General features: G+C 53.5%; 1 protein-coding gene across 2 annotated transcripts; it reads right to left on the bottom strand.

The window, feature by feature from the left end:
• Positions 1-360: 360 nt before the first annotated feature.
• Positions 361-23,780, bottom strand: IGF2BP2 (insulin like growth factor 2 mRNA binding protein 2). 2 transcript variants are annotated; one of them, XM_053951430.1, is made up of 17 exons: positions 23,502-23,780; positions 22,969-23,029; positions 12,746-12,794; positions 12,331-12,382; positions 11,807-11,870; positions 10,179-10,451; positions 6,427-6,561; positions 6,152-6,274; positions 5,495-5,630; positions 5,195-5,323; positions 4,436-4,459; positions 3,793-3,861; positions 3,425-3,541; positions 3,085-3,159; positions 2,761-2,892; positions 2,359-2,472; positions 361-1,930 (listed from the first exon to the last, which is right to left on the bottom strand). In XM_053951430.1, exons 1-17 carry the CDS (start codon positions 23,689-23,691, stop codon positions 1,835-1,837), a joined length of 1,839 nt encoding a protein of 612 aa, XP_053807405.1. In that variant the 5' UTR covers positions 23,692-23,780; the 3' UTR covers positions 361-1,834. The 2 variants fall into 2 exon arrangements, with proteins under 2 accessions (XP_053807405.1, XP_053807406.1); XM_053951431.1 differs by having other exon boundaries at positions 4,436-4,456.

The raw sequence follows: 23,780 nt of genomic DNA, 5'->3' as shown, positions 1-23,780 counted from the left end.
GCAGCATTCCCAGTGCTGGAGGGGTAGGAGGGAAGAACCTGGCTCTGGGGCTCATGGAAGGGGGGTCCCTCATGGCAGCACCTGTCAGCATCCCAGGCAGCCCCACCCTGCCCCCAAAGGCCATCCCAGCCCCATTTGATGCCTTTCCCCACTGGATGTTCCATCCAGGGATGTGCAGGGAGGGAGAGGTGGCTTCGTGATGACAACACTTCCCAGATCCCAGGGTCAAACTACACCTGGCAATGCCTACAACCCCACATCCAGCCCTTCCCTCCCTGGCAGCAGGGAATTGGGCACCAGGGAGAAACTCCCAGCTGCAACCACCAAAAGGGACCCCAAAGAAAGCAACAGAGAGCAGGCTCAGACTCTGGTTAGCTGGATATATTTCTCTTTTTTGTTGGTGTCTCGGGTTGGTTTTCACAGAACACTTTGCAGTAGAGGAAAACACGGATTCACAGCCCAAGGGAGCGGCACTGGCACCAGCACCTCTGCTCCCATCCCTGCTCTTGCCCATCGGCTTTCACCGCTTCCATCCCTCACCTGGATTTGCTTAAACCCTTTTTTTTAAATTGTGTTTTGCTTTTTTTATTTTTCCCTTTTTTTTTTTTTTTTTTTTTTTTTTTTGTTCTTTTTAACCATTTCTCAAGCTTTCTCCGAAGGAACAGCCACTGGCTCTCGGCTTGCAGGAGACTACGGAAGAGCTCTGGGACATGGGGGATGGTTTCCTTCTTCCACCTCGCAGCTGACTTGGTCGAGATCATTTTTCCAACTCGTTTCGTTTTTTTTTTATTACAAAAATAAAAAAATGCTCCAACTATCAGTTTTACAAGGCATACAAAAATCTCTAAAAGGGCAACACAAGCGCAAGGTGCTGAGGTACGAAAACCTGAGGTAGTTTTTCTCTGTGTGTGTGTGTGTGTGTCGGGAGGGTTATTTGGGTTGTTTTTCATTTGAAGCCAATTTTGCTGGTTGGGTTTTCCAGCCCTGGGCTGACAACCTCTTGTAAATCCATTTTTTCCACCCATTTCCCCCTCCTCTCCCTGCATCAGGGATCTTTCCCCAAATATCCCAGTCCAAAGCGGGCAGGGCTGGTGCTGCCCATCATTTTCCACGGATGTCAGTGCTGGGCAGTGATGGAGAGAGGACAGACAGACAGAAAGGGGGGACAGAACGGATGCAAACCCCACTTTTGGAGTCCAAAGTAAAGAGGAAAAGGTGTGTGTGAAGGAGAGGAACAATTCCTACATGAGGAATCTTCTTGGCTCCTACAGGCCCTGCTCTTCTCAAAGCCCTTCAGAAATTGCTTTTTAACACTTACTTAGTATTTTTTTCCCTGCTGGCAATCCTACAGCTCTGCTCTACGGTGCATTAGAGAACCAATGAACCAGCTCCTGCCGTTAAACCTCTAGAAAAGCCTGCTTTTGCTAAAAACAAACAGCCCCCTCCCCCAAAAAAATTTTAAAAAGTGAGTTAAAAAATAAAATCTTAAAAAACTTAAAAATCGCCGTTAGTTTCGTTATTGATATATTAATTCTAAATTAACGAGCGCCACGGGCCCCCCCCCCAGGCCGGGCGAGCTCCTCCGGGGTGGAATGGGCAGGTTTGGGGAGAATTCCAAAATAAAAACCACCTCTCTCTGCCTGTGTTAGTCCAACTGACGGGGGAGCGGCGGGGAGGCGATGGAGTAAGGCGGAAGCTGCGGGATGGAGAGAGCCCCCCGTGCCGCAGTTCTGCGCTGCCGGGGGGCTCGGGGCTCTTTGGTGTGTCCCCTGACCTGCTGGGGTCCGGCGGCGCTGGCGGGGGTTACATTCATCGGGCGGTGCTGGCGGGAGCCTCACTTGCTGTGCTGCGAGGCCGCGGCTCCCTGAGCGTGTTTGTGCTCCTGCTGCTTCACCTGCTGCACGATTTCCCTGATCTTGCGCTGGGCAGTCTGGGGGAGGGCAAGAAACTGGGGTAGCCACACCAGAGCTGAGCCCCCACCAAGCACAACAGCACCACAGCTCTACAGCTTTTAACACCAGGCCGAGCGTGGAAGTGATTCTGTGATGCGTGAGGATGTGCTGAAGCAAGGGTTTGGCTTGTTCTTCCATCGCTCAAGATTTTGGGGTACCACCACGTCCTCGCAGTCATGAACCCAGCCTGGTTAGATGCACCCAAGTGGGATGCAGGAGCCATTCCCAGCCTGTGTCCAAGGCACAGATTTTGGCTGAATTGAGCCAATCTTTAATTTTAATGCAGACAAAAACTCCTTCAGTGCACCCTAGGTGCACAGAAACCACTCAGACCAGTTCAGGGGATGCTGTGCTTGGCAGCTTTCCTCAAACTGGGAATGTTGGGAGAGCCGTGGCCAAACCTTACCTGACTGGCAAAGAAGTGCCCAATGATTTTGACGATGACCTCCTCGTTCTCGTCCGGGGTTTGGTCTCGCGGCACAATGACTTCTGCGCTCGTTAAGTTCTGCAGTTCGTTCACCTGGAGCAAATGACAGGGATCCAGGTTTTGCTGGGGAAGAGCCAAAATCCTCCACTGCTGGTGCCACCCCAGCTCTGAGCCAGGACATGACACCAGGCTGCTGTGGCTCACACCCTGTCCCCTAGGGATGGCTGCCAGCCAAGAGCCACCCCCAGGACACGGGGCTGGGACTGAGACATCACTGATACCACAGCACCCGGAAAGAGGCAATGTGATGGATGGGGGATGGATAGGGCATGTCCAGCTCTCTATTCCCAGGGCAGGTGGGACACACACACCCTCACCTACCGTCTTGCCACCTTTGCCGATGACACGGCCAGCAGCGAAGGAAGGCACCTTGATGTGTGCTTCGAGCTTCACTTCTTCTTTCGGGTTAAAGAAGTTTTCCTCTTTCAGCTTCCCAAATATTCGCCCCTGGGCCTGGAGAGAGCACAAAAGGGACACAGAGGTGTTGGGCAGCATGCTGGAGGCGGCCTGCTGTGCCCTTCATTCCCACAGGCAATGATGTGCCAATGTCTGGCAGCCCCCCTGGCACAGTGGGAACCAAAGGGATGCTCTCACCCTGTCCCTACCCATGTCCCCAAGCCAGCCCCCACCCTGTGGCCACCGCACCTTGAACTGAGCCTCAGGTGGCCCCGTGATGATCACCATGCGCTCGCTGGCATCCGGAGCTTCTGCCGGGGCGATCTGCGGAGGGACGGGGAAGGAGTGTGAGCGTGACCCCTCCTCGGGCAAGACCTCCCCTGTGTGGGATGTGTCCCCATGCAGGGACACCCCCCATGCAGAGACACCTCCCTACCCGAGCAGTGGTGACAATCAGGATGCTGCAGGAGTGGGTTTCTACCAATCTGGGGAGCAAAACCATTCACCAAGGGCTCCCTTCTCTACCCTCAGCAGTGGGAAGGGAAAACTGAGGCACAAAGCCCTGACCCAGCCCCTCATTCCCACTCACCTTGATGGAGGCACCAGCAAACCGTGCCAGCTGCTTGATGTGCTGCCCCTTCTTCCCGATGATGGCCCCCACTGCCTGCGTTGGGATGAACAAGTTCACAACCTCCTGCTCCGGCAGCTGGAAAGGGCACGGAAGAGCCAGAGGGTCAGGGCAACAGCTGGACCAGGGGGTTGCTCTCCCCTGCCAGCATTCCAGGCTTGAAGAGGTGGTGGGCTGGGTTGGGCTGAGCTGGGCTGGGCTGGGCTCTGTTGGGTCGGGCTGTGGTCCTGGCACACATTCCCTGCTTTTTGCCTGCCCTCCCACAAGGTGCCCAAGAGAAGACCTCATGGCAGGAGGTGCCAGGGCACTTTTGGGGAAGGGAAACTTACGGGGTGCTGATGGGGGAAGGCGCCAGCTGCGGGGGCTCCATACAGACTCGACAGATAGGCTGAGGAGCCCTGTGGTGGGAGACAAAATGAGGGTCAGTGACATCAATGATGTCCTCAAGGTTCCAGCCCCTTCCCAAACACCCCCACCCTGACATGGGGACAGTGCCACCACCATGAGCGACACGGGGGACACAGCGACCACCCCTCATCCCCTGAAACCCCTCCAGGAGAGTGCAGGCACATCCAAGGATGAGCTGCAGCCCAGATCCTGTGCCTATGGCACAGCACGAGGCTGGGATGGGGATGGGAGCTCCCAGTTAACCCCAGTCCCTCCCCACTGCTGCTTTTTTGGCTTTGTCCTGCTAATGTTTGTATCAGGAAAAAACATCTCCTTCTGGCCTCACCAGGGGGCTTGAAAAGGGCCACACAAAGCTTTGGGGTGAAGGACCCCACAACAAACACTGCCCTTCAGGAGACCTCTCCTGACCTCTCCATCACACCCATGAATAATTCCCAGAGCTGTTTCTCAAAGGTTGTGGACACAGGCACAGCACCCTCCCTCCACAGGCTGAGAGTGACCAACCAACCCTCTTGGAGCCCTCCAGAGCCACCACACGTCCCCCACATCCTCCCAGGCACTCACCGTCCTCCTCCTCCCGCTCTGCTGCTGGCATTCCAGGGAAAGAAAACAGCACAGGTAAATTAACGCACAGCTCAGAATAAATTATTTAGGGACTAATGGAGCAGCCCACAGCGCCTCAGTGACCCGGGATGGACCTTCTCCAGCAGCACCTTGGCCATCCTGCTCTCCTGGCACTGCACCATCCCTGCCCACTGTCACCTCAGGGGTTGTGAACATCCTTGCCCAGGTTTCAGCACCCCAAGAACAAGGAGAACCCTCCCCTGTGAGGTGGGGTGGAGACTGGCACCCCACAAGCACAGCCCCTGCGATGCCAGGGCAGGGTCCATGCTGATGGCAGTGGTTGTACAGGGTGGGCTGCTTGTTCCCTGCACACCCTGTGGCCACACCAGGGGGCTCTGGTGGCCACCAAGTCTAGACCCACAGGGCACAACCCAGTCCATACCATCACAATCCAGTGGTGGGCTTGGGGTCAGGACTGAAGACCTGCATGGTTTTTCCCATGCTCTCTTCAGCGAGCAGCACCCTTGGGACACAGACAGTCCTTAAACACTGGTGAAACCCAGCTCAGCACAACAAAGGGATGCAGCTGATCTTCCCAGGGGGCTGCCACCTTCATTCCCTGTCCTCTCCACTTTGCCGCTGCGATGAGCATCCTCCCCAAAATGGCTGAGAGTCAGAGCTTCCCATGAGGTGGCTCCTACAGCTACAGGGTCCACCCCAACCCAACAGCTCCAGGCACCAGGAACATCTCACACTTACTGCAAAGGGGTGGTACGGGGTGGCAGCTGCAGCCCCTCGGGCCCCTGGGCTGGACGGCAGCATGGACAGCCCTGTGGAGAAGATGCCCAAAGCACTGAGGTTCAGTCCTGGGATCAGGTTGGCCTGCTGCTGCAAAAGGAGACACGGAGAAAGGTGTGAAAGGCGGAGGAGTACTGGGCTTCTCAGCACAGTGATGGGCGAGGCCCCACCCTTGTTGTAACGCATTGACCTCCACTCTGAATTTCTGCCTGGCCGCTGCAGCGGGAGCAGGCACGGCGGGAGGGCTGAGGCTGAGCTTACGTTGACGGCCACCACGTCGTTCTCGTAGGCCTCACGCAGCTTCTTCATGATCTCCACCTCGGCGTTGGAGCAGGCCTCCGTGCTGCCCTTCACCGTGATGGTGCGCTCAGGGTTGTAGATGGTCAAATCCTGCAAACTGCCCCCCGGGAAAACCCAGAGACACGGTTACATTCCTTCTTCAAGTCAAGAAAAACCCCAGGAAAACTCAAATCACAGCTGAGGGTTCCCCACGAGACAGTGTGAGAGCCACGCGCCCTCTCCCTGCCTGACACCTGGGATGAGGAACATCCACCTGGGATAGGGAATGCACACGGGAGAACACAGCTGCTCTGTTTTTTAACTCCACTGTTTGTACCATGTCGGACAGAATGGGGTGGCCTTGTGTTCACCAGGACTTCACTGAATCATTAAATCATGGAATCATGGAATGGTTTGGGTTGGAAGGGATGTGAAAATGCATCCAGTTCCATGGGCAGGGACACCTCCCACTATCCCAGGTTGCTCCAAGCCCTGTCCAACCTGGCCTGCAACAGGCAGCCACAACTTCTCTGGGCAACCTACCACCCTCACAGGGAGGAATTCCTTCCCAATATCCCATCTAACCCTGCCGTCTGACCGTGGGAAGCCATTCCCCCCGGTCCTGTCACAGGAACTTACGGGGAGATGGTGATCTTTGTGCCCGTGTCCTGCTCAATCTTCTTGAGGTTGCGGCCCTCCTTGCCAATCAACCTCCCCACCAGGCTGTTGTGTGCCAGGATTTTCAAGGGAATCTCTTCTGCTCTAAAACAGATTTTTAAAAAATCAAATCTAAAGGTCCAGTCAGTCAGACAACACAGAAATTTCCAGCCACAGGTACGAAGGATGTGTTGGAAAGGAGAAGGACCACCACCACCGTTTCCCACCACGCTTTTGGCTGAGCCAGCAGCACTCACGATTTCGTTTCATCAGCCTCCTTCTGCATGATATCCAGGATCATGCGGCACGCTTCCGAGCACCCCTCCGGCGTGGCGTGGATGGTGATGGGCTTCTCGGCAGCGCCGGCGTTCTCCTTCCGATGGATGTCAACCCTGCGGCGAAACAACCAGCAGAGAGGAGCCCCTCAGATGGCTCTGGGGTCACACAGAGGTTTTTGAGAGCTCAGGAGCTGAGGAAAACTCATTTCAACACTCGCTCAAGCTTTGGGGTGAACCTGGGTCTCAGCTGCGTCTACCATCACCTGGCTCACGCAAGCCCAGGCAGCGTTTGGTTTCGGGCGGTTTGGATCGGATTTGGACCACGTTCACCTGTAGGACCCGAGGTCCTGGAAGCTGAGGGGTGTCACAACATCAACCAATGCATAGAGGGGGCAAAACAAAACCTCAACTGGACGAAGCCCTGAGCAACCTGGTCTATCGTCTCTGACGCCAGTCCCGCTTGGAGCAGGAGACCGGATTAGAGGCCCTGCCGACCTCCGCCTCTCTGCGCACAACACCCGAGGCTGTCCAGCGACCACGTCCTTCGGGACAGAGAGCACTTACCCGTGGGCAGCGTCTGTCACGACACGGAGGCACCCGGCAACAACAGCGCTGGTACTCACGCCCTTCCAGGGGAGACCAGAAGGCTCCCGTGCGCAGCGGCAGGGACCGTGCTCTACTCCTCTGGTCCTCCCTCAGCTCATGGCGGGAGGAGGCACGGCCTCCAGCTCGCTCCTCACGCTCAACCGTACCTGGCAAAGCCCTGAGAGAGAGGGAGAGAGGAAAGCAGGGTAGGAGACTCCCGCACCTCAACCACGCGCCTTGGGCAACAGGGGGAAGAACTTTTCTGTCTTCTCCGCGCGATCCACGCGCTCTTCCCACCGGAGGGTGATGCCACGCGGCCATCCTGCCATCGGCCACCACCTTGGTGTCCCTGTCACTGCTGCAGCCAGGGCCAGATCTTCCGAGCAGGCGCGGTAGCGGCAGCTCAGCCACTCCAGAATGCTGCCAGCGCTCAGCTCCGACACGGCGGGTCCCCTCCGGCCACACCTCCGAGGTCCTGTCCCGACGGGATCATCCAGGGTGCTGCTGCACGTGCCAGGCCGAGGGCTGCGGGGCAGAGTCACCACACAGTGCCATGCTGGGACGCTGCGGGGTCCAGGTGGGTTTGCACAGGCCAACTCTTCAAGACCCAGCACGATGGAACACGGATGGTGGAAGGGGAGCAGCTGGGCGAGCTTTCCCTGAGGGAAGGGCAGGGCCAACCCCGACCGCTCCAAAGGGACCCCAGAGCGGTTCCATCCAAGCACTGAACAGGGAGGGAAGACAGTGTCATTCCCTTTGTAGGCTCCATCTCTCCAGATCTCCCGTGGCTTCAGTTGGTGCTCCCAGCCACGGAGCTCCCTCAGGCTGGCCTGGAGGATCCGTTCCCAGCGGGTACAGGGACACTTGCTGCCACTCCTCTGCCAGGGACAGAGCGAACACGTCATGACGGCCACATCAGGCGATGACAGACCACGCTGATGCTCCCAAGGCAGGGGGAATTGATGAGGAATCCCAAGAAACCCCACAGATGGGAGCCACACAGCTCCTTAGACCCATGAGCAGCTGAGGCCGGTGGAGAGCAGAACACAGCTGAGCCTTCACATCAGAGAGGGACCAAGAGCCCCAGAAGTGCTGAATGGAGGCACCGAGGTGATGAGGACCTTGGACAAGCCTTAGAAAGGGGCAGAAGCCAGGTTCCTGGCTGACCAACCCATCCCACGTCTGGATGTGTGGGCATGAGCTCACTTGCCAGAGAGAAGGGATGCCAGGAAGGGGCCGTGCTTCCAGGCACGTCCCACCCCGGAGAGCTGGAGAAGGGAGAGCTCTGGAGCTCCCAGCACATCCCAGTGCCACTGCTGCACTGCTCCAGTCCAACAGGAGGATGGAGAAGGGGACTTTCAGTGCCTTCACCCCATCACCAGGTGCTGCAGGGAGGGATGACCAGGGCTGGGGGGACAGAGTTTGCCTACGGTGCAGCAGGAAAAGCCTCCAAGAGACCTTATGGGGGGCTGGGAATGCTTCAGGGAGTGGTTGCCATGAGGGACAGCCCTCTCCTGGTGGACAATACAGTGTGCCTGTAGGGTTATCCCGGTCCCATTGCTGCTGGGTAGCCATGATCCTCTCCTGGAGGTCCAAGGGCTGTGGAAGGTCACCTCGTGGGGTGGGCTCTTAGTCTAGGTTTCTTCATGGAAAAAGATGGCTCAGCCTGGGGACAGTTTTGCCTCCTGGGGCTCAGAAACATCTTTGGGATCTCTGTGTGTGGAACCAAGAGTGAAATCCAACGTGACCAGAGGAATCCAGAAGCCAACATTGCTCTGGGGAGGAGCAGGGGCCGAGCAACAGGATGCCACCCTCAGATCATCGCCGGCAGATGAGGGTGGCCTGGGCAGGGACAGAGTGTGAGATGACACCCAAAGCGAAGAACAGGGGCTCCTGTGACTGCCTGGGATGGATTCTTGAGGTCCCCTTCGCCCAAGCCTGAGCAGAGGTAGTGCCTCACTGTAGGCAGGGCAGGAGAGGACAGAGCACTGAGCAGGACCTTCCTCCACTGCACCAAATCTTCAGGGCAGGCACACAGAGCCACCCCACAAGGAGGGACAATTCAGCGGCAGAAACTGCTCCAAGCAACAGCATTTGGTTTCATGGCTGGGAGAAACTGGCACCTTCCCACCTTCCTTGTTAGGCTCAGGGCTTGGAAAGGGCAAATTGCATTCTTGGGTGGTGAGGACACAGCTACAACTGCTGCTCATCCCACCAGGACTCACCTGGAGAAGGGCTTGCAGCCAACCAGGATCTGCTCACGGCTACCAGGTGGCCACGCCCTGGGGCGAGCCAGGCTCCAAGAGCTCCTCTCCCTAACTCCTCTGCCCCCTTTCCATACAAACCTCTTCCTACCAACCCAGCGCCAGGGTTTGGCTCCTCTTTCTACCTCCAGCCACACTACTACCAGAGATTTGCCTCTAAAAACTCCTCTGAGAACTAGGATGCTCTGGGACAGGAGTCCTACGTCCCATGGGATCACCAGGTTCAGGATGATGAGCACAGGAGAAGACAGCTTTGGGTTAAACACAAACACACCTGGGCAGGAACAAACCATGCAGGAAAACCATGCAGATAATGAGCAGTGAGATCAGGAGAATAGCAACAAGAGAAACATGGAAAACTTTGGCAAGACAACTCCACTTTTTTTTTTTTTTTTTTTTTTTCCTTTTTTAGTTCAAAAATAAACACGTTAATAGCTAAAACAGGCTTCAAACAGTTACAAAAGCCCATCCTTCTCGTGGCAGTGCTCCCACAGTGTCCCTTTCCCCTCAACAGCTCTAGCCCACATGGGATGTTGCAGGATGAGCAAATCCCAAGAACAAAGACCACTGCACTGAGGATTCACCTTTAGGATTTTATCCCCAAACTTGCCGTTTCTCCCCTAAAGCCTCATCCCCAGCTGTTTTCATGAGGCTTTAGGAAGTCATTCCGGGCCTTTTCCAGTGGGCATCCCCCTCTTGCCGCACCCAGACCACCCTGGCCAGCAGGAATGGTTTAGCACCTGAGCTCTGCCACCACCCCCTGAAGGCTGCACCCCAAGAAATCAGCAGTGGCTGGCACGCCAAAGCCCCCAGTGCAGGGAGAACCCGAGCTGGGACCTACAGCACCCTAGGGAAGGAAACAAAACCATTGGAAGTACTTACTTGGACTGGGTTTGCTTAGTAAGGTTCTTTATGGTCAAGCCCTCCTTTCCTATGATCGCACCAACAAACTGCGTGGGCACCAGCATCCGCAGTGGGAAATCGAGCTGTTTGGGCTGCGAGGAGCCCCCCGGGGAGGAGCCCCGCTCCCTGGAAGAGTGGCCCCCGCGGCGGGATCGCTGGGGGGGCGGAGGGGAGCTCACCTCTTCATCCGGGATGTAGGAAATCTTGAAGGAATAGTTCTCAAACTGGTGGTCGCTCAGCTTCTCTATTGCTCTGCGAGGCAGGGAGATGCAGGGGGTGGTGAGGGGCTCCCCGGGGATACCTCCAGCACTCCCACCACACCTAGAACATTGTTCCCAACTTGCATCTTCCTCCCTCCCCAGTCTGGAGAAGGTGGCCACGGGAAGACAGAGCCCCACGCTTTTCCCACGAGGAGCAAGCTCCGTAACCTGGTGGGATGTCATCCCCTTCCACGTGGGTCATGCCAAAGCTGGCACATGACTTTTCCCCCCAGCAGAGGAGGGATGGCAGCCCAGGGACCTGCCCCTCCACCTGGGCAAAGTCCTTGCCTGGAGCTACCACGCAGCATGGGAACGGTCTCACAGGCTCTGTGGACATGGCAAAGGTGACAGAGTGGCTCCGAGCCACCACTGCTGTTCCAGGGAGAAGGATGCAGCAGGTGGTGTCCCCTCTGCTGGGAACCCCGACTCCCTTCCCAGGTGGATGAGGCTGGGAAGCAGCACCTGGACTCTTCACCCCCCAAGCCCCTCCTCAGCAGAGACGTTTGGCCATGCCAGCATCTGCCATGACCCTGCTTGGCTTCAGCTTTCCCTGCTCCTACCACATCCCACTGCTGCTGCTGACAGATCACAAGCAGATCCTTGCCAGGCCTGAATTCCACATCCTCTGAGGAATTCTACAGCTTCACCATCCTTTTCCTAAGTCCAAAAAAGCCTCTTATCCCAAAGCATTAAGCACTGCTGTGTTGGGGAAACTCTTTGTCTTCCTTTAATGCCACATCTCCCAAGACCATGGTGGGATTTTTGGGGCTGTCTTTGCAGGACCAGGATTTGGACTCAATGATCATTGTGGGTCCCTTCCAGCTCAGGGGATTCCATGATTCTAAGAGACTCATGTCATGTTTATCTGTGGCCCACAGCACATCCAGCCGAGGATGGAGGCACAAGAAGGATTCTCCTCTGCCCTCCTGGACCAGAGATCACTGTCCCCATCTCTATCCTCACTTATCCAATGCCACGATGGCTCAACTCAGATGGGAAGCTTGGCATCAGCAAATGGACTCACAAAAGCTCCTGTTGCCCGGGATCTGCTCTTGATCATATAAAAACACCCTGGCCACTAATAATAATAAGCTCACTACTTACTGGCTGGTCTCCAGCACAGAACTGAGGTCTCTACAAGACTCAAACAAAATGTTTTGCTTGGAATCATGCTTCCGCTTCTGAAATTACCCCTAATTTGTACTGCCCCATCTCCCATGCCAGGGGAGAAGGCAGAGGACAGCCCAGTGGTGGGCCAGCTTAGAGAAGCCTGGAAGATACCTGGGATTCCTTGGGAAAGCTGGCGTGCTGTGAAATCATGGGCAAACCAAAACAAACCCCACTCACACTTTTGCCTCCTCCTTCGTGGCGTAGGTCACGTTGACAACGGCAGTTTCTGTGTCTGTGTTCACTGCGGGGAGCAAGAGAGGCAGAGTTGGAGCAAGGATGGGAGGAGGGAGATGCCTGTCCCATGGCACACTGGGCACCCTGTGTTTTCCCCCAGCACAAGGACTGGGCTGGATCCAAGGCTGGATCCAAGCAGAATGCAAGGCTGGACATCCCCGACCCACCAGTGGATCCTAAGCTACACTCAGCTCATTTTTGCTTGCAGGGATAATCGTTTTTCCAATTTTTTTCAGGGACCAGGAACATTCCTAGGAATGGTGGATGGATGGCTCACATCATCCCACCACTGGACAGGTGGGTCCACCTCCAGCAGCAGGGTTTGTGTCCAAAACCCATTTCAGACCACTGCTGCTGGTCTGGTTATCCAAAGAGGTTACATCCCAGTGGGCTTCCTGCAGCCTGGGTGAAGCTGGGAGCAGCAGTGGGAATTTTGCAGGGATGAGGACCACGCTGGACCATCTTACCTTGCTCTACATTCTCCACCGTGCCGTACTGAGCTAAGAGGCCATCCAGCACCTGGGGACAGAGCAGCAAACCGGGCAGGTGAGGCCCCAAGCAGGCAGGGCAGGAGCCCACTCCACCCACAAACACCCTCCAGCACCACCCACCTGCTCCAATGCCTCCACCCACCTGCATCCCATCATCCCAAAGCTGACCCAGCACTCAAAGCTGGCTCACAGCTCTGCTACCCAAAAGCAGGCAGGAGCTGGAGCCCAGTTCATGCTCCTTCCTATGGTTACTGGGAAATTAAAGGGTGGCCCATGTGCAGACCATGTGCTCCAGCAGCATAGCTCGTGGATCCTCGGGTAGTTTGGGGCACAGCTCATGCTGCTGGAGAAGGAGATGAACGGGATGTTTTTGGGATCAGCCATTCCTTACCTCCCACTGTAGGTGGGGAGGGATGTTTCGGATCTGGATCTTCCTGCTCCTGCAAAGACAAAGCCCTGGGTTAGGGTCTGCAGGCACATCACAGCAGAGGGAAAAGCCTCTCTGGGAATCAGACAGCAGCTGTTGACAGCTTCCCAAAGCATCCCACTTCCCCACACTGAGCCAGGGCAGCTCATCCCCAGGGAAGGCCATTTCTCCCAGCCATGCCCTGGTCACCACTGGGGCTGAAGCTCTCTCTGGAATGCTCCCTCCTCATGCTGGCTGTCAGGTTTCCAAGGAAACCTCCTGAAAGGAGCCTCTGCAGAGCCATGACCACACAGGGATGCATGGACAGCCCTGCCCACACTGCTCTGGGCTGGGAACAGGACCCCCAGCCCTGCTATACCTTGAGGGGAGCTCTCCAAAAGTACATTGAGCTGAGACACACCACTTCCCAGCAACGTGGGGCTGCTTTCCTTGGGGAAATCCAAATAAATATCCTTGTAAGCCCAAGCTTGGAGATGGCCAACACACCCAGCCTTGTCCAGTGGCACTTCCAAACTCACATGACAACATGGCTCACTCCCAGCCTGGTCGTGGTTCCATTCCCAACCTGGACATTCCCTGGTTTCATTCCCAACCTCGTTACGGTTGCATTCCCAAACTGTGGTTGCATTCCCAAGCTGGCCATGGCTTCATTCCCAACCTGGCTGTGGCTGCACAGGAAGCCCTGCCAAGGCTTCCCAAGGGTAACAGCCCCCAGACATCTCCCCAGCCTGGCTGTGAGATGTGCTTGGGCAGTGAGAAGTTCTGACACAGCCCAATCCATGGAGGATCCAGCCGAGCCACGAGCCACCCTGTTGTCATAAGGTAGGAAAATCATAAAGAAAGACTTCATAAAATCAAGCCTATGCTCCTTGTCAGGGTAGCCCTTTGCAAGTTCCCATGTGAAAACAATCCTAGTGAGAGCAATTCATCAGCATAACAATCTATTCCCAGGTGAAAAACAACTAACACCTGTATAAACTGTTTTTACACTCTTAGAAAAATGAAAACCTTCTCTCACAAACAACTTTTCCTACATCGGGAGGTTGAATGACCAATCAATACAGAATAACAACTTGTTACTAACCAATAAAGAAATTGGCAAGAAAACTACTGACCAATTGGGAGTCCCACACAAAGTCTGTAAAACTGTATAAAAAAAAAGTTATGTGAATAAAGAATGGCATTTCCATGAAGAAAATGGAGTCCCACGTGATTTATTCCAGCACCACCCAGATCAGCATTCCCAATCCTGCCTGGAGCCAGTCAGCTCTGACCACAGCACCAGGGATGGCTTTCCTGACCAAGCCACCCCCCCAGCACACAGAGCCAGGTTTCAGGAGCTGAGCAGCTGCTGGAAGTTGGTTTTGTGACATTTTCCTTTTCCCTGGATCAGTTCAAGGAGGATGCTTGGAAATACAGGTGCCACCAGCCTGAGAGTTCCATGGGAACACAGAGGCGGCCCCAGCTGATGGCCAGCAACACCCAGGGGTTTTGGGCCAAATCCTGCAGGACAAGGAGGCAGGAGGAGGTGGAAGAAGACATCAACAACCTGATCCCACCAGGAATCTTCAACCATTGGGAAACAAGACCTTCCAACTCTGGTCCCTGCTCTCACAACTCATTGCACGGACAAACCCTGAGCCCCTGACAACAATTTTGGCAGATAGAGTTCCTCGGGTAATTTGGGGCCAGACATCAGGGCCAGTGAGGAAAAGGCAGGGAAAAGGATGTTTTTTGAGATGTGGGCTGTCAGGGCAAGACAAACCCCACAGCTCATCCCATGAGAAGGACCGTGGACAAGCAGGTGAAACCACCAGGGAGCCTGGTATCTCCTGGGGTTGCTCAGCCACAGTCAGTGGGACAACAAAGCCTGTGCAGGTGTGCTCAGGAAAAGGCTCCTGTCCCCAGCTGCCACCGGGGATTTCACAGCTGGGAATCCCAGAATCCCTGCAAGGGGAGGAGCAGGATTGTCCTGTCCCACCCCCAGCCATGCCCACCCAGGCCAGGAAGGAGGCAGGAAGGAGGACCTGGCCCAAGGAGATCCTGCTCTGTTCGCCTGAACAGAGCCTGAACCCTTCTCCTGCCCTCGTCACCCGCCCGTGGCCAACGCTGTTCCCAGTATGAACGTCCCACGGGGACCACTGCAGAAAATGGGGTGCTGTTAAAACCCACCAGCATTTCCCAGAGAGTCTATTTTAGATGCCCAGGTCCTGCCTGGATACTCAGCTGCCAGGAGACTGCTCCTGCCTGCTCCAAGAGACACCTCCTCACTCCTGAGATGATGCGAGGCCAGAGTGGCTGAACAAATCCCAGCGAGTCCCAAACCATCGGAGAGAGCCGGACACGCTGCCCAGTCACCCCCACCACCTCCCAGACCCAAACCCACCTCATCCCAAGGTGCCACTGCTCAGCTCCAAGACAAAGCATCACCACAGCCACGCTCCTCTCCCAGTGTGGGATGCCTGGGATGCCCCAGGCTGGATCACAGAAGAGCTGCTCTCCATTTGGGGTTCATTTGGCTCAGCCCACCTGTCACCAAAGCCCAGGAGCCCAGGGGACACAGGGCACTAGGAAGGGGCACATCCAAGAGAAACCAGCACAGCAGCTGGACACGGTCCCTTTGCCACTCCTGGAAAAGCACTGCCTTGAACTGAATTGCTCCAGGGCCATAATTTCCCTACTCTTCTGCCAAGGGAGGTGCCAGGGGAGAAGGCAGAGCAGCCCTGGTCTCCCCAGGCGCTGCCTAATCCTCCTGGTCCACCTCCTAAAACACCCCAACAGAAAGATCACAGCAGGTGCCACATAAACCCACTTCCCAACGGGACATGACAGCATATTCCCACTTCCAACATCTATCCAAACCAGTGCAGAGCACCTAAAGACACCCAAAGGGCACTCAGGCTTCAGCTCCCGTGGGCAGGATTCCCAGCAGCTCAGCATCACCACTCAGCATTTAAGATAAGGTTATTATTCCTACTGGGCGTGCTTATGGCTCTTGTAACTCCACACCTGGTTGAAGCAGTGCTGGGCCACACACAGCCATCACTGCTGGAGCCATGGACGTACATCTGGAGCCATGACAGATGGATGAGTTATTCCCAGGGCTAGGGCATGGGCCATTCTTCACCAACACCACTCCCAGAAGAACTTTGTGGCAGAAATCCCCTTTATTTTGATTTTTGTTTTTATTTTAGTTCCATTTTCCCCTTCTCTCCCAAACCCCAGGGACTGACCCCAGGGCACGCACAGTATGCCAGCACAGGAGCTCATGATGGCCACGTTTCACCCACCCTGTTTTGCAGCAGACCGGTGGGAATTTAAGGAATGAAATAAATCCTAATAACCAGATGGGGGAAAAACACTCAACTGTGTGATGGAACTGGCACTGCTGTAGTGAGTGCCCTGAGATAACCTGGAGCGCTGCAGCCCTCTGGCTCTCCCCTCCCTCCACACACCCACCTCGCTGCCTCAGCAGCTTCAAGGGCTGATGAAACCAGGTTCACCTGCTTTTTTCCCTTCTAAATTGATCCCAAACTAGTCCTGCTCACCTCCTGCTCGAGGAGGAAGCAGCTCCCCCACCCCAGAGCAGGGTTTGGGTACCGCGAGCTGCCGGCAGCACAGGGAGGATTGAGCAGTGAGTGAGGAGGTAAAGTGGGCTCATGAAATAATCCAGGATGGAGCTGGGTGTCCTCTCACCCATCCATCAGAGCAGAACCGTGGGGCTGGCATCACAATCCTGCAGGGAAAGGGGATGGAAAACCCCCAGCCACCCATGCCCCTGCCAGCATCACCACTGCCACGCGCCTGCTACCTGCACTTGCTGAAATCATGCAGTAAAACAGGAAAGCCTTAAAACTTGGGGCTTATTCCCCAGGATCAGGAGGATTGAGGGGGTTTTGGCACAATCCCCCCTTTTCCAGCATGGCTCCCAGGGAAAGAGTGGGTAACAACCCCCTCGAAATCCCGGGACACAGAAGGACAAGAATAAAAATGTCATGAAGTTGTGAAATGGGAATGAGCCAGCAACTCCCTGCCCAACATCCACAATCCCTTCCTGGATTTTCCCTGTTGGCCCCATGGATCACCCCCCCATCCCTTAGTGAAGGTGAAGCTCCAGAGGGGCTTTGTCTCCCATAAGAATTTGGGAACTAGAAACAAGCTGGCTTCAATATAAGCTCTATAATGTAATAATAAAACCTCAAAAAATAATCCAATAATAAAATAATATAGCAATATAATGCTATAGAATAATATCATACAATAATATAGAAAAATAATATATAATGGTATATCATTAATACAATGGAATATAAGGGATGGCTTCAGCACTCTCTGCCCTAAAAAACACAGATTTTTTCCTACCCATGCTTTGTAATATCTTACTATAATAAACCTTAAAGGGATTTTATCACCTTCCACCTCAGATCAGTGCTGAGGGCAGAGAAAACACGCTCTGCAACCTCCTGTTTTCCATTAAAATCAATTTTCAAGAGAACTGGGGGAAAAAAGGCAAAGAGTAAACATGCTGAAAACCCAGTGGGGGCTCTACCTGCTTTATGAAATGTTTGTTCCAGGCAAGAAAACATCTACAAAAAAATGATTCCCATCATCAGGCAGGGACCAAACTCTGTCCCAGCTGAATTTCCCAGACCCAGCAGCTCAGAGCCTGAGCCAGCCTGACCGGGCGGGGAAGAAAGTGGCTGCTGGATTTGTGATTGCTCATTATTATATATATTTTCTGCATCTATTGGGGCTGTCCTGGAGGAGTTTTGCTGTCGCCCAAGCCCACCCAGCAGCGGATCCTGCGGAGCAGCAGCTCCGTGAGCGCTGGGTGAGCATTAAAGGGCTGCCCCAGTTTCCACCAGTTGCCAGGAGCGTGGAGGCTGCGGCTGCTCCAGTTCCCCTCCCGGCCCGGGGGCTTTGCTCTTAAAGAATGAAAATCCCTCGTTGGGAAAGGCCCGGGCAGCACCGGAGAGCTCCAGCCCCGTGCGTGGATCAACAATGGGGATGGACGGGAATCGCGGCCCATCTGTCACCGCCCCGGCGGATTAACGGGGGAAAACAAAAGGGTGCGGGAGAGGAGGGGGGAAAGGAGAAGGTACAAAAAAGGAAGGGAAAAAAAAAAGGAGGGGATAAAAAGGACGGGAAATAGATAAATGGAAAGGGTGGGGGGATGGAAAGAAGGGGGGAAAGAAAGAAAGAAGGGGAAAAGAAGGAAAAGGGATAAAAGAGAAGGGGAAAAGGAAGGAGGAAAGGAAGGTGGGGGAAAAAGAAGGGGGAAAAGAAGAGTGGAAAAGAAGAGAGGGGAAAAGGAGAGAGAGGGGGAAAAGGAAAGGTGAAAAGAAGAGGGAGAAGGAAGGAAGGAAGGAAGGAAGGAAGGAAGGAAGGAAGGAAGGAAGGAAGGAAGGAAGGAAGGAAGGAAGGAAGGAAGGAAGGAAGGAAGGAAGGAAGGAAGGAAGGAAGGAAGGAAGGAAGGAAGGAAGGAAGGAAGGAAGGAAGGAAGGAAGGAAGGAAGGAAGGAAGGAAGGAAGGAAGGAAGGAAGGAAGGAAGGAAGGAAGGAAGGAAGGAAGGAAGGAAGGAAGGAAGGAAGGAAGGAAGGAAGAAGGAAGGAAGGAAGGAAGGAAGGAAGGAAGGAAGGAAGGAAGGAAGGAAGGAAGAAGGAAGGAAGGAAGGAAGGAAGGAAGGAAGGAAGGAAGGAAGGAAGGAAGGAAGGAAGGAAGGAAGAAGGAAGGAAGGAAGGAAGAAGGAAGGAAGGAAGAAGGAAGGAAGGAAGGAAGGAAGGAAGGAAGGAAGGAAGGAAGGAAGGAAGGAAGGAAGGAAGGAAGGAGGAAGGAAGGAAGGAAGGAAGAAGGAAGGAAGGAAGGAAGGAAGGAAGGAAGGAAGGAAGGAAGGAAGGAAGGAAGGAAGGAAGGAAGGAAGGAAGAAAGAAAGAAAGAAAGAAAGAAAGAAAGAAAGAAAGAAAGAAAGAAGAAAGAAAGAAAGAAAGAAAGAAAGAAAGAAAAAGAAAGAAAGAAAGAAAGAAGAAAGAAAGAAAGAAAGAGAGAGAAGGGGGGAAGAAGGTGGGGGAAAAAGGGGGAATGAAGGGAAAAAGAAGAGGGAAAAGAAGAGGGGAAAAGGGGGAAAAAGAAAGGCAGAGAAAAAGAAAAAAGAAAGGGGAAAAGAAGAAGGAGAAAAGAAAGGGGGAGAAAAGAAGAGGGGGGAATAGGGGAAAGAAGAGAAGAGGAAGAAATGGGAAGAAAATAATGGGGGGGAAGAAGGAGGAAAGAAAGAGGTGGAAAAAGAGCTGGGGAAGAATGGGAGGAAAAAGAAGGGGGGAAAAGAAATCAGGGAAGGGAAATGGGAGGAAAAAACAGGGGAAAGAAGGGATAAAATATTAATGGAAGCAAAGACCTGCATGGAAAGGAATCTAAAGAAAACCAAAACTGAAAGACCACCAACTCCCAGTTCACCCACACCTGCAAATAAAAAATAAAATAAAATAAAATAAAATAAAATAAAATAAAATAAAAATAAAATAAAATAAAACAAGCACTGGCGTCACCCCTGTCCAGAGCCAGCGCTGGATTCTGGGAAAGGATCAGTTTCAAGGGGATCCTCCTGGCCAGCTCCATTTGGAACAGCATCCCAGACCTATGGGAAACTGGGCACACATCCAGTGGGCAGCAGGAGGGGGGTTTCCCATCCTGGATGTGACCAACATTGCCCTGACAACTTCATATGTATGTCTATATATTAAAAAAAAAAAAAAAAAATATATATATATATATATATATATATATATATATATATATAAAGTCTCTCTTTGTACATAAATATGTCCTTAAAAATTTTATACATTATATAGGAATATTTTGTGTATTTTATGTAATTTAGTATCTTTATGTGAATGTTTCATATAAACATGCATAAATATAGAATCATAGAATAGTTTGGGTTTGAAGTTTAGTGCTCATCTAGTCCACACATATCATAGAAAAATAGGTATTAGAAGTATATTTCTATACTTATAAAATATACATATGTACCTTTTATATATTGTCTTTATACATGTCATATCTTTTATTTATATCTACATAAAAGATGCCAAATACTTTAAACACACCACTATACATTATTAATTTGTATCAATATGTAACATATTAAAAGTTTTTAAATGTATCTCTTGAAGGATACAGGATTACAACTGAGAGCAGCCTCACTTCTAGCACCCCAAATTCAATTTTCTGCTCCCAGGAGCATTTCCAGACACACGTGGGGAGGTTCCAGGGGCTTTTCCTGCCAAAGCAAGGGGAATTCCTCTCTGCTAATTAAGCAGCTCACTAACGACGAGCAATTATTGATAAGGAAAGCAAAGCTGGGGTGTCAAGAGGAAGAACAAAGGGCTTGGATATTTATCCCCAGCTTTAACACCACCAAAATTTCTGGGTTGAAAAACACAGGGAAATAAGTAAATAACCAATAAAGCAAAACCACACAGAAACGAGAAATGAATTGATGCTCAAAAGAGAATTATTTAAAGGTAATTATTTTTGAAACAGGAGAAAGTGCCATAAAATCACCCCCAGCAAAGCCACTCAGGCAGGCACAGGCACTGCTCCCCCTCCAACCACCTTTATCTGGGACAAAACCACCCGAGTTTTAGACATAATAAGGTATTTGTATATAATCATTTAATATTACAGTGAATTCCAGGCTCCACTCACTGCTCTTCACATCTCCCTCGTGCTTTCTTTTCTCATTTCTGACAATTACGGCACAAGCACAAATTAAAAGACACCTTCACAACCAAAACCCTCCAAATTTGACTGTTTTGGGGACAATAACTGGAGCTCTGCTACTTTTTAAACTCCTCATATTAATACAATTCTTGTATAAAAGTCAGCACTGGGTTAGCTGAGTTTTACTTCCCATTTTTCACATTTTTATTTTTCTAAAATGCTCTTTCTTTATATAACTTTGTTTGTTCTTTCTTTTCTATCTTCCTTTTCCATTAACATGATTTTTTTAAGATTTTAGGAATACACAACCAATCTTTAAGGAGGAAGATGCTTGTTACTTTCCCCACGGCCACGCTCCAAAAGCAAAATACTCTTGGAGTGGGATTGCTTCAAGCAAATAAAAGTATTCCCTGCTCCTGCAGGGAATAAAAATTGAAAATGTTGGTTAAAATATAAAGTGATTTTTTTTCTTTAATTCCCCAAAGCACAATCCAACATATACAAGGGTAAAAAAAAAAAAAATGGTGAGGCTGTTGGATACTTCCTACAGGAGCCCAGACCACTGGGATGGCAGCAGAAGGGCTGATTTTAAACCTGTGGGATGTGACTCGATGGGCTGGGCAGGATTCAGGCTCCTTCCCACCACTGTCACATTTAATTCCTGCCTTCGGAGAAACAGAAACAACCCCTCTGCCAGCACCTCCCCTCGAGGAATTCCCTTCCCTACTTCCCATGGTCAGATGTCCCAGGGGTTTTCCAGCCAGTTCCTTATCCAAATGTATTTATATGTATATGAATCTATTGATGGCAGAGATCTGTATGAGATTTTAATGTAAAAATTAAGCGTTCAGGTGAAGTCGGGCATCGGCACCTCCTCACATCCCCGTGACGCAGGAGTGCCAAGGGATGAGAGCCAACCCAGCTCAGCTTCTCCAAACCAATAACCCCAAATTCATTTCAGTAACTGGGGGATTTCTACCATTTCACTCCCTGAAATCTCAGCATCTCTCCAGGACTCAACCCCGACCATAAAAATTGGATTTTCTACAAATGTAAAGGTGGGGGGGGGGAATAAACACGACCACGTGAGGCTCCGTCCCCTGCCAAAAATCACATTACAAAAATAAAATCTATAATCTACTGAGTCAAGGCACAGCCCCCCAAACTGGGGATATTAATATAAATTAGCAGGATATATTTTTTGAGCTGGGCGTAAAAAGGCAACAGTTTAAATTAGATCTCAATAATTGGAAGAAACTTGGGAATAGAAAACTTGCAGCCAGTTGAACACAGAGCGATGTAAAATAAATCAGTATTTATTTCTGGGCCGGTTAAAAGGCTTTTTTTTAAATTTTAAAACTTGGGAGGAAAAGCAGGCGCACCCCAGCCCCGAAGGAGAATTTAAAGATGAATTCCTTGTTTACATCCCCTGCTACATGGTAAAGGTCGAGCCCTGGCTCTGTACTATCGCCCCAAACTCCCAATTTCTGGCTCCATCCCTCTTCCAAAGTCACCGCCAGCCCAACCTGAGGCTGCTGCAGAGGTTTAGCTCAGAAATACCACACCTGGGGATGTCTGGGGGGCTCGTTTTGATGGGTTTTTGAAGGTAGGGAGCGTGCGATCCCTGCCGAAGACGAAATCCCACTCCGGCACACGTGATGCCGGGCACGAGCCATCCCCCCCCCGTAAGCCTCAATTACACAACAGCATTTCCAACCCCCCCGTCATTTCCAAATTAATACCCCAGCAGCAATCCCGGGCCAAATCCGTACCCCACCTCCCGGCCCAGGCCAAGCCTCCGCGCCAAGCGGCGCCAAATTACCCGCCCGGAGCAGCCCATGGGGTTTTTTTGTCCCCTTTTATCCTGACACATGACGGAGGGGAATAAACCTCGGGATGAGGCTACGCCACACGGTCCCGGGGTTTGTTTTCCCTGCGGAACGCGTGTGCCCATCAGCCCGGCCTCGGGCACCTGATGGAAATGAGAGGGCGCGCTCGCCGCGATACGTTAAATAGAAAACGCTTCGGGTTTTGGGGTTCTCCGGCTGGATAAAGGGGGGATGAGATGCTTGGAGAGGGAAAATTGATTAATTACCGACTAAAAATAATGAGGCTTAGGGTGCGGGTGGCTGCGCTGCTGGGGAAACCTCCGTCCACGCCACGGAAAGTGGGAGGAAAGGGGTTTTCTCGTGTTTTCCTGCTAAATAAGCGGCTGTTTTCCCCGGGAGCGGTGGGGAGCGTGGGAGAGGGGGCATCACGGGGGTGCCCACCCGTGGGAACGCGGCCGTGGGCCGGTAGCTCCTTCCCCCCCTACGCTCTGCGCTCCGGAGCGAAAGTAAAACCGACGGGGCTCCCCCGCCCCCCCCCGTCCCCCGCATCCCAGCTCCCGGAGCGCCCGGCGCGCCCCCCGTCCCGCTGGGATGGAGACAGGCATCGGGGGGAGTCCGGGGGTGACGGCGCGGGGTTACCTGAGCTTTTTGGGCACGGAATAATCCACTTCCATCACTTTGCCGTGCAGCTCCACTTTCCCTGCGGAGACAGCGGGGCGCTCAGCATCCCCCCGGGATGGGGCAGAGCAGCATCCCCCCACCAAATCCCGTCCCACCCCATCCCACCCCATCGGATCCCACCGCATCCCAAACCCCCGGCCCTCCTGGGCTGTCCCCGCGCCCCCCGCACCCCCCGGCCCCCCGGCCCCCCCCGCTCGGCGCCCCCGGGGAGTTGGGGTTGGGCACCTCGTAATCGGGTCCCCGGGGGGCCGCGGGGGGCGGCGGGGCGGCGGGGCGGGGGGCGCCGCGCCCCGGGGGCTCCCAATAAAATCGGAGAAAAAAATCAGCGAAAAATAGAGGCGAGGTCGGGAAGAGCCGGGGCGGGAGGAGGGAGGGAAGGAGGGAAAGGAGGGAGGGAAGGGGGACCGGGAGATGCCCGGGGAGGGGGCGGCGGGGGGGTGATGAGGGGGGCGCGGGGGGGGATGCGGGGGGCGCGGGGGGGGGTCGCTCACCCGAGAGGGTCTCGATGGCCCGGATGGCCCAGTTTTGGTCCGGGTAGTCGACGAAGGCGTAGCCGGACTTGAGGAGGACCTGGCCGGGCAGGGGCAGCTGCCGCTCCCCGAAGAGCTGCCGGAGGTCCTGGGCGGTGGCGGCGGGGCTGAGGTTGCCGATGTACAGCTGGTTCATCCTCCGGCGCCTCATCGGGAGCCCCCCGGGCTCCTCCCCGGGAGCCCCCCCGGCTCCTCCCCTCCCGGGAGCGGGACGGACGCGGGCTCGGGAGGGTCCCGCTC

The sequence above is a fragment of the Vidua chalybeata genome, chromosome 10, assembly GCF_026979565.1.
Source record: "Vidua chalybeata isolate OUT-0048 chromosome 10, bVidCha1 merged haplotype, whole genome shotgun sequence".
Taxonomy (NCBI): domain Eukaryota; kingdom Metazoa; phylum Chordata; class Aves; order Passeriformes; family Viduidae; genus Vidua; species Vidua chalybeata.
The sequence above is the reverse complement of the archived record's forward strand: the minus strand, read 5'-3'. Positions and strand labels throughout refer to the sequence as shown.